Source organism: Chanos chanos, chromosome 11 (genome assembly GCF_902362185.1).
Source record: "Chanos chanos chromosome 11, fChaCha1.1, whole genome shotgun sequence".
NCBI lineage: Eukaryota > Metazoa > Chordata > Actinopteri > Gonorynchiformes > Chanidae > Chanos > Chanos chanos.
Window position 1 is genome coordinate 13,488,233 of NC_044505.1, and position 12,829 is coordinate 13,501,061.

Below are 12,829 nucleotides of genomic sequence, written 5' to 3' on the forward strand. Positions count from 1 at the left end.
ATTCTCTCTATAAAGCATATGGACAGCTGGACACAGTCATACACTCACAGTGTCATCACAACATACCACAGCTGCAATGCAGAAACACAGGAGAAATTATATATATATATATTTCACTGCCGGCAAATGTAAATGTGGTTATAATCATTTGGTTCATTTATGCATAATCTCTGAAGTCTGTTGGATATGGAAAACTGCCCCGCACAACACTCACGCAACTGAGTTGTCTTTCGTCTCCGCTAGCGACGAACCAGATTCAGTCACGTGCTCATCAATTTATTTTATCACTCTGTTCACAGGAAGAAATGCTTCTTAGCAAATAAACCCTGAGGGTGTCAAGCACGCCGCACGTCAATCTTACTGGGATTTGATAGCGCGTTTCAGAAACATTGTATTGATTTAGATCAGACAAAACCAGCTCTTTTTGCAAAGGTCATGTTCTTACTGGATGAAAGATATGAAAACAAGAGCTTGCTCCTGGGGAAGGGAGTTTTTTTTTTGTTTTTTTTTAAATGAAGGCAAGTATGCAAAAACTGTGCTTCAGATGCTGAGGCAATAAACTCTGGGTTTTGCGTTTTGTTTTGTTTTGATGTGGAATATCCAAATTTCAGCACAGACTGTTATCTGTTTTGATGATCCCTTTATTTTTCAAATGAGCTCTTGATAGCTTTTGACTCCAGACAGTCCAATTTAAGACAGATAAATGAATAAATGACCGAGAGATGTTCTCAAAAGCCTTGTTACTGAATTATCCAAATGTTCAGATTCTTTCGTGTGAAGAAACATACAAGTGCTGTATAACTGCTAAGTTCTCATCTTGTGTGTAAAACTGTTGGCTGTAGTTGTTGTTTGTCGGCAGTATTGCAAAATCGCAACCAGCAGTGCTGTCAAAATTTGGGAGCGTATTCCAGTAGACTGGTGTGTTTCAGAATCGCAGGTCATTGTGGAGGGTCGAGAAAGATGGGAAGGTTCTCAGAAAAGCTCCAGAGCATGAACAGATAATGGAATCATGTGAGATAGAGAAGGATGATTATTCACACAAAGACTCAAATACATCTTCACATCCCTAAGGGTTTGCATAAGGAGAGAAGTTTTCCTCTCTCTCTCTCTCTGTCTCTCCTTCTCTCACAAGGACACAAACACAACGAGAGAAAGAGAGAGAGAGAGAGATCACCCTATCCTGTCTTCATAATGTGGTTATATCAGACACTGTCCAGTCATTAGTAATAAACTGAACAATTGCTCCTAATTTAGTTCCTCATATTGTTATCGATGAGAGACAAGGCAGGAGGGGGGTTCTGTTAAACAAGGTCAGATGACTCTATAACTATGCAGTCTTAATGGTGAAAGATACATTTTAATGTCCGACTGTACTCACTTAGCTTAATGAATATTACCGCCTGTCTTTCTCGCTGTGCCGGCTCGGACTCAAATGCTGTGTCTGGTTTCCGGTAAGAGCAGAAGCGGGCAGACTGGCTCGGGTCCAGCAGCCTACCTTCCAGCTCCGAAAGCCAAGTAGCTTCGGCTAAGAAAGACGTACTTGCCCTTTAAGAAATACAATTCCATTAAGTTGTGTGCGCTCTCTCTCTCTCTCGCGCGCGCGCACACACACGCACACATACACACACGGAGAGAGAGAGAGGGAGAGAGAGAGCTATAGACGCGTTCAGCTAGTCGCAGTCTCACACTCACGGATGGAGAACTCACAATGGGTGCCGCCTGGTTTCTCGTTGTATTACAACTAATGTGCGCTTTACCTCCTGGTAAGACAGAGGTTTTTCTTGCGTGAATGTCAAGAGTCTTAATTGGCCATTTTAAAGTAGTCCAATTTCCATTTACACATAATGAGAATTTGGCTAATTTATTAAATGTTTCAAATGCTGGTGATGGCCAATCGCTGTAATGCTGGAATATGATGTACTTTTTAAATATCATACCGTTATGTTTAGTTTGATATCTGGCAAATACATATACCTTTGATATTCACTCCACCTGATTGTTTGTTTAAACTGATAGCCCTGTATTTTTTTCAGCCTCTGTGATACATGTGTTTTGTTAACCGTGTCAATAATTAATTAGCGTGTAATTAGAACCTTGGCAATAAACCCTGCGATGCATACAATGCTACAAGCAAAACAAAACATTGTCATGGTCAATGTATATCGGCTGTCCGTTGCAAATTAACTTCAGTGATGGGTTTGAATCTGCGTTGAACAGGACCACATAGACCGTAGGCTTCCGTGTTCATCCTAACGGTGATCCTACTGTTTTCAATGAGCTCAGTATAGTCTGAATGCACATTTGGCTGTTTGAGCTAGAAGTCATGTTGGCTACATAGGGACTGACATCGCTATGAGTCAACAGGTACTTGAGGTACATTTTATGTATTGTCTTGCCACTACAACCAGATTGTTCGCCTGTTTACAAACTAGTATGCCTCTTAAATTCACAGGACCGCGAACTCCTTTTGGGTTTACTCAGTAGCCTGCCACAAAACCTCACGTTTTCCGCATCATAATCATAATCACAATCATAATCATAATGATAATGCCGTCAAAGCAAATTTTTTCTTTTTTATCACCGTGTACAAATCGAAGGTTGAAACTGACAATTCCCCCGCTACGCTTTGAAGAACGATTCTGACCACTATTTTTTTCCGTTGATGTTTCTGTAACGTTATCTCTAAAGCCTCCATTATAAACTTCCAAAAAAACATCCGTGTTGCCGGGAGCAGCGGCTCTGTCAACAGTCATAAGATTCCGCAGAAAGGACGTGACGGTTATGCAAATAAGCCGCCGTCTCTTTCGTGTGAACTGTAACATTTGCCCGCAAGTGTGCTGATTTTATGCCATACAGGGGAGGATTTTTTTCTTTTTTCTTTTTGTGGTGGGGGGGGTAGCAGTGGTTAATGAATCATTAATTTAATTTGTTTTGGGGTGGTTTGTGATGGAACATTAAAAAAAAAAAATGGAAGCTGTCTAATGCTTCAGTCTACCAATTACGTAAATGACCATTTTCTAAGCACTTATGTCAGTAGAGATGAGGGAAATACAGTAGCCATTCGTCAAAAAAGAGAAAACATTAAAGTGAGAATGCTGATTAGTAAGTGTTCCTATTTCTTTGAAAGCGTAATTCAACAAATTTCCACGTACAAACCATTTTGTGTGGCTCTCCGTGTGTTTCGAGACAGAACTGTGGAGCCTAATTTTACACACACCGTGAAAGCGGTGAGGCAAACTTTCTTAAATCCTGCAGTCTTAAATCCTAAATAGACAACTGCTTCTTATTTACATGAGGAACCTGAAGGGTCACATCTTTGGCATGGCAACATGGCGTTAACGGTTTACCTTAGGGGCCAGCTAACTTACATGAGTTCGCCTACTCTGCAAATTTGGGTAAATTGTTTCACGGTGTAAAATTCGCAAGTGTTAAAAAGAGCTAACTTAAGAATTATTTTTTACGTTCATGAATAGTTAGTGTTGCAAATGCACGTGAAACGTTTCTTTTTTTCTCGAGTTACTTACAACTGCATTTATCTTGCGTGTTTATTGACATTAACACTCAGGAGTTTATTTCACTCTGGCAAATTTACTTTTGTTTGAAACCTTCTTTCAACTACAAATCTTTGTAATGCTAATAACTCCCAAACTGAGGATTATCTACCATTGGATGGATTGGATTTTTTTTGTTTTTTTCCCCACTGAAAATGTTTTGTTGCTGTTCAGGTCAGCCCAAACCAGTCCTCACACCAGACTCCCCTCACCTGGTGATTCTGAAGGGCGGACAGCTGGAGTTGCGTTGCCGTGACGACGAGGGCGAAGTGCGGTGGCAGCGAGACAAGGGTCGCAGGATCGAAGGGGCACGAGAGGAAGACGGAGAGGCTGTCATTAAACTTAGCTCTGCACAGACACAGCACATGGGCGGATATACCTGCCTTAACTCTGCCACAAAACAACAGAAATCTATCTATGTCTACGTGAAAGGTGTGTGTGTTTGTGTGTGTGTGTGTGTGTGTTGCTCTGTAAAAGCCTAGATCCGGACTGTTATTAACGTTCGAATCATACTATAAAGGTCTTGCTAAGCCTTCGTGAATATATAGCTGTCAGTCTGGGCTCCCAGCCACACCTCAGTGTATGCAAAAGTTAGTCCTCTCTGTTTAATTTGGGATTCTAAGACTTTTGTCTCATGTTTATCTTTCTTTCTCACATTCTCCTGCTCGTTCTCTCAGTGTAGCTTTCCCTGTTCTTGGCTCCTTTTTTAAAAAGTGATTTAGGAGACGTGACATAGTGTCGCCAATCAAAACTCATGCCCAGCACAGTACCCCTTTCAATGATGACGACAACATTCTCTCTGTCTCTCTCTCTCTCTCTCTCTCTCTCTCTCTCTCACTCTCTCTTTCCTCTTCCCCCCCTCAGAACAGGACAGTGCATTTGTGCGTTCATTGGTAAATGGCTTATTGGCAAGAGAGGGTGAAGACTACACTGTCCCGTGCCTAGTGACCGATCCAGCTGTCACTCGTCTGAGTCTGCATACGTGTGACAACAAGCCCCTCCCACTCGGACTCAGCTACATCCCACACCCTCACCGTGGCATCGTTATCCACAACATAACCAAAGAACATGACGGTTGTTATGTCTGCACAGGAGAGATGGCTGGAGTCCCAGTCAAGTCCAGTCAATATTACATCAGCGTACGGCAAGGTGTGTGTGTGTGTGTAAAAGTGAAAGAAAGAACAAAGATGGTCTCAAAACAAACAGACATTCTTAATCTGTTTCTGTCATAACTTGGAGGGAGAGGGGAGGGTGTGGGGGGGGGGAGTTGGGGTGCTACGCTCTGTTTCAGCTCTTCCAGGCACGTTTAGCAGGCGGGACTTATTGACTGACAATACTGAAACGTGGCAAGACTTCTGTGTCCTGTCCAATAGTCTTTAGTTATAATGTTGACTTTATTCCACGCACTGTGAAACACAACGGTCTTTATTCCACGCGCCATAGAACACGATGGTCGTATAACCAGTTTGACTGATCTAATGGGCACTCATCCCAAACTCTGATCAAGTGTTGTGAAACACAAGTAACTTGTGATGATTTGTCATTCTACTTTGTGTGCTTTGTGTGTGTGTGTGTGTGTGTGTGTGTGTGTTTTGTGTGTGTGTGTCCGCTTTGTGTGTGTGTGTGTGTGTGTGCGCGCGCGCTTGCTTTGTGTGTGTGTGTGTGTCTGTTTCTGTTTGTGCAGGCCCAGGATCAGTACCTGTGATTAGTTTGAGCAGAGCTGATAGGGTGATTCTGACCCAGGGTCAACAATTTGAACTGACCTGTAGCACAACCAACATCAACCACGACTTCAGTCTGAAATGGAGCTTTCCAGAAGGAGTGGTACGAGACACACACACACACACACACACACACACAGGCATGCATGCCCATGTTCTGACAGCATAGTATTACATACGCTTTTGTATAACTTTGGGAAAAAGACAACTCCTTATATTGTTATACTTCTCAATCATGATCATTCATAAATGTTGTCACGGTAACTCATCCGTCTGTCTTTACGGCGATCTTTCTGATGTGCTGCTGACCCTCGACCTCTCCTCTCAGTTTGCGTTAGAGTCACACTCCTCCCACATCCTGTCGGGTTCCCATGGTTACCAACGATCAACAACCTTATGGATAAGCTCAGTGAAAGCAACAGATTCAGGAAAGTATCACTGTGAAGCCAAAAATGCAAAGGGCACGTCTGTAGCAACTGTCCAGCTGGAGGTGTATGGTGAGTACTGAATGTGTGTGTGTGTGTGCGCGTGTGTGTGTTTGTGTGTGTGTGTGTGTGTGTATGAGCTGATACTAAAATGAAAGTTCTCTTTGTCTCTGTGATTACATTGAATAATATGTTTCTTAAATAATGTCTCTTGAATCTCTTTCCAGTTTATCTTTTCTGTAAATCGCTTTAGAGTTAAATCCCACCCTCCACACTGTGAAACTTTATCATTCTGACTGCAAAGACTGCATTGGAAGGAATATTATACATTAAATATACAATACAGACACATGTTTGGCAAGGACATTGCTGCTGCTGCTGATGACAACGATAGCGATGCTTGTGTGTGTGTGCGTGCGTGCGTGTGTGGGTGTGTGTGTGTGTGTGTGTGTGTGTATGTGTCTGTGTGTGTGTGTGTGTGTGTGTGTTCGTGTTCTCAGAGCGGGGATTCATTAATCTGGTTAGCAGTGAGAGCAGTGAAGTGAAGGTGCGGGAGGGTGAGAGTTTGACTCTGAGGGCAGAGATGGAGGCCTATCCCACACCACAGGCCATCTACTGGACCTTTCACAATCAAACCCTCACAAACACGTCAGAGCACGTCATCACTGTACACAAACAGCAGTACAGGTACACACACACACACACACACACACACACACACACACAGAGTCAAACTCTCTCAAACACATCAGAACACGTCATCACCGTACTCAAACAGCAATAAAGGTACACACACACACTCAGACACACACACATGCAGACGTCGCACACACACACTCACACACACACACACATACACACACACAGAGTCAAACTCTCACAAACACATCAGAACATGTCATCAAAGTACTCAACCAACAATAAAGGTACACACACATACATACACACACACTCACACACACGTGTACACACACACGCACATAAACACACACACTCAGACACACACACATGCAGACGCACGCGCACACACACACACACACAAACACACACACACACACACACACGCACAGTCATTCTTCCTATGTGGCATGGAAAATGTGAATGTACTGGAAATTATGTTAAACCCAAAATTAAGATTAATTTTACTTTAATTTGACTTTAATCTGTTTGTTCCAGTAATGCCCTCGTAATACCCCTGCAGCAAAGCATTAATAATATCTGAATACATCCATAATGTTTTTTCATAAAAATCATTTGAATATTATTAGGTACATCAGTGAGCTGAGGCTGGTTCGGGTACATGGTTCAGAGGGCGGGATATACACCTTCTCAGCCAATCACAACGACGCATCTGTCAATCAATCATTCCTCCTCTATGTTATCTGTGAGTTTTGAAGAAGTGTTTGAGTAAATTACACGCAATGTTCACTCTTTCGCCTTTTCTTTCTTTCTCTCTTGCTTTTTTTCTTTCTTTTTTTCTTTCTCTCTGTCTTCATTGTTCACTCATACACACCCATCCCTTCTTATTCACTCTCAGAAATGCAGTAACAATATCTTACTATCTCACTAATCCTCTCTCTCACTCTCTCTCTCACTCTCTCTCTCTCTCTCTCTCACTCTCTCTCTCACTCTCAGGTAAACCTGTAATTGTGTCTCAGGAAGGTCCAGTTGATGGACAGGTTCGTTGTGTTGCCTCAGGATATCCTGTCCCCAAAATCAGCTGGTACTACTGTGAACCTCCACACATGCGGTATGACACTCACACACACACACACACACTCACACACACATCAACATAGCTAACATAAGCTAATGGGAAAACGCTCTATAAACTTCATCTCTGTTTGATTCACGGAATAGCGATTCTCACGTTATCGTAAAAACACTTGGAGAAGTGGAACACACCGGTGTAAGCCGTTTGTAAACAAATTTGTTAACATTTATCGAGATCATTTATCAAAATTGTTATGCAAGCAATATGCGCTATCTGACATTATTCAACATCTGTAATATCCTGTTGTGTATTAATGAGGACTTTTTGACCTGTGGTAGGTGCTCACACCTGGACAATGCCACACAGGAGGATGAGGAGTTGGCGATGGTGACGGTGTCAGGCTCTGGGTTTGGGAGAAGTTTGGTGGAGAGCAGACTCAACATCAGCAGAGGAAACTACCACACCCTCGAATGTGTGGCCTCCACTTACGGAGAACAGGCGTATGCTCTCTTCACAATCAGAGGTGAGCTATATATATGTATGTGTGTGTGTGTGTGAGTGTGTCTTGACTTAGTGTGAACAACATGTGCTTGTATATATGTGTGTGTGTGTGTGTGTGTGTGTGTGTGTGTGAGTCCCACTAAGTTAATACATAAACATGAACTCTTTGACACCATAACACACTTTCAGCCCAGATTAAACTTTTTTTTGTATACACATACATTAGTGTGTCTGTGTGTGTGTGTGAATGCATGTGTGTGTGCGTGTGTGTGTGTATGTGTGTTTGTCACACCACGTGTACACCGTTTTAACAGACTGGAACAGATTAATTTATGCAGCGTCTGCAGAGCAGGATTTGAAACAGAGACTAATCCCTTTTTCAACAGCAGGCTTTAACACAAACAGACATGTGTGCATGCGCGCCTGCGTGTGTGTGTGTGTGTGCGTGCGTGTGTGTGTTTGTATCTTAACACAGAACGGACCGTGCCTCACACACTCTTCACGCCTCTGTTGACTGGAGTTGTATCTGCTGCAGTCTTACTGAGTCTCATATTAATCGTTCTGCTGTATAAATACGTACAGGTAACTTATCGTGTGTGTGTGTGTATGACACACAGCATGCACTATATAACACGATCTATTATTACCACATAGATACAGTAAAATTACTCATTTTATTTCTCCTGCGTGAACTCACCTACTTGCGCCTTCATATTATATTTGTATGCAGTAACACATGCCACGGTGAAGTTACCTTAATCAAAGTTTTGATTCCAAAATCACCTGGATAGATATTTACCCTGTCCATTCACTTAACTCACATATTTTAAGACTTCTGTTTCATTTAGAACAGTGTGGGTCGGTGGAATCACGGAAACTAAAACTGTTGTTTTGTGTCACCTCAGAAACCCAAATATGAGATCCACTGGAAAGTGATTGAGAGTATCCATGGCAACAACTACATATACATAGACCCCACCCAGTTGCCTTATGACCCGAAGTGGGAGTTTCCCCGTGAGAGACTGCGCTTTGGTAAGTCAAACAAACAAACAAACAAACAAATAAACAAGCAACAAACAAATGAACAATTGGTTACATTGGTTTTTCAGTGTCATTCTGTGACATATTATTCTGGTCAGACAACTCAGCGATGCAGACCATGCTATGAAGAGTGTAGTAAAATAGAGTTGGTGTGTGTGTGTGTGTGTGTGTAGGTAAAATCCTCGGCTCTGGAGCATTCGGTAAAGTGGTGGCTGCTACAGCGTACAGCCTCTGTTCTCCCAACACAGTGACCACCGTTGCCGTGAAGATGCTTAAACGTAAGTCGACGTGTATATATGTGTGTGTGTGTGTGTGTATCTGCACACGCAAGCAAAAGATCAACATTACGTCAGCTTACGAGAATAGGCCTTTTTTTTAGCCAGTTTAAATATTTATAATGGGATTTGTGTCTGTGTGTGTGTGTGTGTGTGATCACACAGCAAGCGCTCACTCCACTGAGAAAGAAGCTCTGATGTCAGAGTTGAAGGTTCTCAGTTACCTTGGCAGTCACATGAACATTGTCAACCTGCTGGGTGCCTGTACCGTGGGAGGTAAGGCAGCAGCCACAGGTCAAAGGTTAAGAAAGACATAACAGAAGAGCTGTGTGTGGAGTCTCTGAAGTGAACGGTTCAGTGGAAATATCGTGCTTTTTAAACAGTTCTCGCTCTTTGCTATGATATATCACGTACTTTTATGTTCTGAAATACCGTTACTGTGATGTTCACGACAGGACCCATCTTGGTGATCACGGAGTATTGTTGTTATGGCGACCTGCTGAACTTCCTGAGGAGGAAGAGGGACGCATTTTTCAGCTCCAAAACAGGGGACGGTTACTACAAAAATCTGCTTAGTCAAACTCAGCCCTCACGGTGAGAACTGTGTGTGTGTGAGTGTGTGTGTGTATGTGTGTGTGTCTGTGTATGTGTGCATGCATGTACGTTTTTTGTGTTTATGTGGGCATCTGTCTTGTTATCATTTTGTGTTTGTGTAATGTCTTCAACTCCATCACAGTTTAATATGTATGTCTAATGTAATGTTCCATTCACTGTCTATGTGTGTGTGTGTGTGTGTGTGTGTGTGTGTGTATGTGCTTGTTTGTTTGTGTGTTTGCATGTTCCACCCGTCAGAGATGGCACGGAAAACGGTTACATGCCGATGAGATCTTATCAGAAGAGGTCCAACCAAACAGGTACATCTGATTCAGCTAATTCATCTGATTCATCTGGTTCACCTGATTCACATGATTCATCTGATTCAAATATCTTCACTGAGAATCACACTTCAGACATCCAGTAAACAAACAACAGTGTTAGAGAAGCTTGTCTGCCATGCCACATATCATTGTGCCTGTTGCTTTACAGTACAGAAGCTCAGTATTCTATAATACATGAAGACTGCGGTGTGGTAATGGCAGTAGAAAATCCTTTGGTTGTCTAATATTGATTAAGGTGTTAAAATCTTTCAAGCTAGCAATAATACCAGTTGCGAGCGGTTTCAAACGCCCAACGTCTCTCTCTCTCTCACTCTCTCTCTCTCTCTCTCTCTCTCTCACTCTCTCTCTCTCTCTCTCTCTCTCTCTCCCTCTCTCTGTCAGAATGGAGTGATGATAAAGATGAGTTGTCTCTGGATACAGAGGATCTGCTTAGCTTTTCATACCAAGTGGCCAAAGGAATGGACTTCCTCACCTCCAAGAATGTATGTGATTGTGTGTCATACCTATAGATACACCTTATTCACCTTCCTACTGTTCATTTAGCTTTCTTTAAATACTGAACACATGCTTTTGTGTTCCTCTTCCTTTACTCATACGTCTGTTTTGTGTTTAGTGTATTCACAGGGATTTAGCAGCCCGGAATATTCTGCTGACTCAGGGCAGAGTAGCAAAGATCTGTGATTTCGGCCTGGCCCGAGACATCACTAGAGACGCCAACTATGTCCTGAAGGGCAATGTGAGTGAGTCCAACAACAACAACAATTGCGCATGACCTCCTAGTGTTAATGTACATAGAGAACACCTTCCCTCAGACATCTAACCAAAGTTAGCAAACGATTCAGTAGTCAAAGGGCAAAGGAAAACAGTAGTATATGTAACATTTTATTATGTATATAATGCAACGTTAAATATATATATATATATATATATATCACATTTTTGAGGTAAATGTGTTGATTTACTGTGATGTAAACATTTGCATTATACTGGTATTATATGTCCAAAACATACACTTTATCACTATATAACAAGGCACTGGTCTTGCTTATGCTCTACAGCTTGTGAGCTGTGAATTACATTTACTGTGTAATTTAAATAATCACATTGATTTAAATACGAGAGATTGTGCTGTCTCAGCATCATATTTGAGAATGTCTCTCTAAGTTTTCTCTGTAGATCTGTTTGTAACTTTTGGGAATGTGTGTGTGTGTGTGTATTTGTGTGTGTGTGTGTGTTTTATTAAGGCCCGTCTCCCTGTGAAATGGATGTCCCCAGAGAGTCTGTTTGACTGCGTGTACACGTTTGAGAGCGACGTCTGGTCCTACGGCATCCTGCTGTGGGAGATCTTCTCCCTCGGTAAGGCTGATCTGACATCAGCGCACACCGCTCACTCCCAGAGAGCCTGATTCAATTAGCTGACCCAAAGCCAGTAACCTCACAGCAGCATCTTTCTCCCCCTCAGTGTTTGTTCAGTTTCAGGAAGAGAAGCTGACTTACCAAAAAAACCCCACAATATATTGCCTACTGACTGCTCAGTATTATATTTAAAGCAAGGAAACCTGAATTCTAATGCTTTATTATTTATGTAATATTTTTAGTATGTATTTGTTATGTACTGTTTTTTTTCATATTTGTTTATTTGTTCTATATGTAGGTAATAGTCCATATCCTGGGGTCCCAGTGGATTCTAACTTCTACAGAATGATACAGGACGGATACAGAATGAGTGAGCCAGAGTTTGCTCCCAGCGAAATGTGAGAGACAAGTGTGTGTGTGTGTGTGTGTGTGTGTGTGTGTGTGTGTGTGTGTGTGTGTGTGTGTGTGTGTGTGTGTGTGTGTGCGTGTGTGAGTGTGTGTGTGTGTGTGTATGTGTGTTCTCATTTATGAACTGTCATAATGCAGTTATGATGTATACATTAGTTGCTATGTATAAGGTTGACTATTAAATGATGTTTGTTTTTCATTGTTATGTAATGAGGTAATGTGTGTGTTGTCATTATGAAGTTTGTCATTATGTAGTCATTATGAAGTGACGGAGTAATTCTGATGTGTATGTGAAGTGGTTCATTGCATGTGTAATAACTGTGATGTAATATGTTTGTGTTCTCAGTTATGAGGTCATGAGGTGGTGTTGGAGCGCTGACCCTATGAAGAGACCATCCTTTAAAAAACTTGTTGAGCGAACGGAATTATTGCTATCGGAAACAACAAAACACGTATGCTCCATAAGTCTGTGTGTTGTAATGTAATATGAGTAAATGTGTACTTATTCCAATCCAGCAGAGTTTTAATAACTGTACAATTGGTGAAATAGATATATGATTTGTCCCTGTTGATGTTTCTAATGATGTGAGGTGTACAGAATTTCAGTTGGATCACTTTTGATCCTACTGAATCATTTTTGCCATATTAGATTCACTTGCACTTTTTGATATGATTCATTTAACTTGCAGGCTTGTCTTGACTCATGTAATTTATGTGTTTATATCTGTGTCTCCTGAAAGGTTTACCTGAACCTGAGCAACTGTAATGAGGACATAGTGCCTCCAGGACAGCAGAGGGCGCCCTCACAGAGACTGAGTTCTGTGGAGAGCACCACAGCCCCAACACAGCCGCTACTGCTGGCCACCACCGATGTCTTTGTGGAGCATGAGACTGCCTGA

The 12,829-nt window shown here is 42.0% G+C and overlaps 1 protein-coding gene across 1 annotated transcript; it reads left to right on the forward strand.

Moving 5' to 3' along the window:
- The first annotated feature begins 1,708 nt into the window (after positions 1-1,708).
- kitb (KIT proto-oncogene, receptor tyrosine kinase b) lies at positions 1,709-12,829 on the forward strand. Its single transcript, XM_030787709.1, has 21 exons — positions 1,709-1,763; positions 3,726-3,983; positions 4,416-4,700; positions 5,236-5,375; positions 5,601-5,769; positions 6,198-6,384; positions 6,966-7,081; positions 7,333-7,447; positions 7,750-7,934; positions 8,388-8,494; positions 8,818-8,944; positions 9,127-9,231; positions 9,394-9,504; positions 9,684-9,822; positions 10,081-10,142; positions 10,548-10,648; positions 10,780-10,902; positions 11,411-11,522; positions 11,821-11,920; positions 12,277-12,382; positions 12,671-12,829. Exons 1-21 carry the CDS (start codon positions 1,709-1,711, stop codon positions 12,827-12,829), a joined length of 2,862 nt encoding a protein of 953 aa, XP_030643569.1.

Coding starts and splice junctions, on each gene's coding strand:
- kitb (XM_030787709.1), top strand. CDS start 1,709: ATGGGTGCCGCCTGGTTTCTCGTTGTATTACAACTAATGTGCGCTTTA. Junction 8,945..9,126: donor CCGTGAGAGACTGCGCTTTG/GTAAGTCAAACA, acceptor GTGTGTGTGTAG/GTAAAATCCTCGGCTCTGGA. Junction 11,921..12,276: donor GAGTTTGCTCCCAGCGAAAT/GTGAGAGACAAG, acceptor TTGTGTTCTCAG/TTATGAGGTCATGAGGTGGT.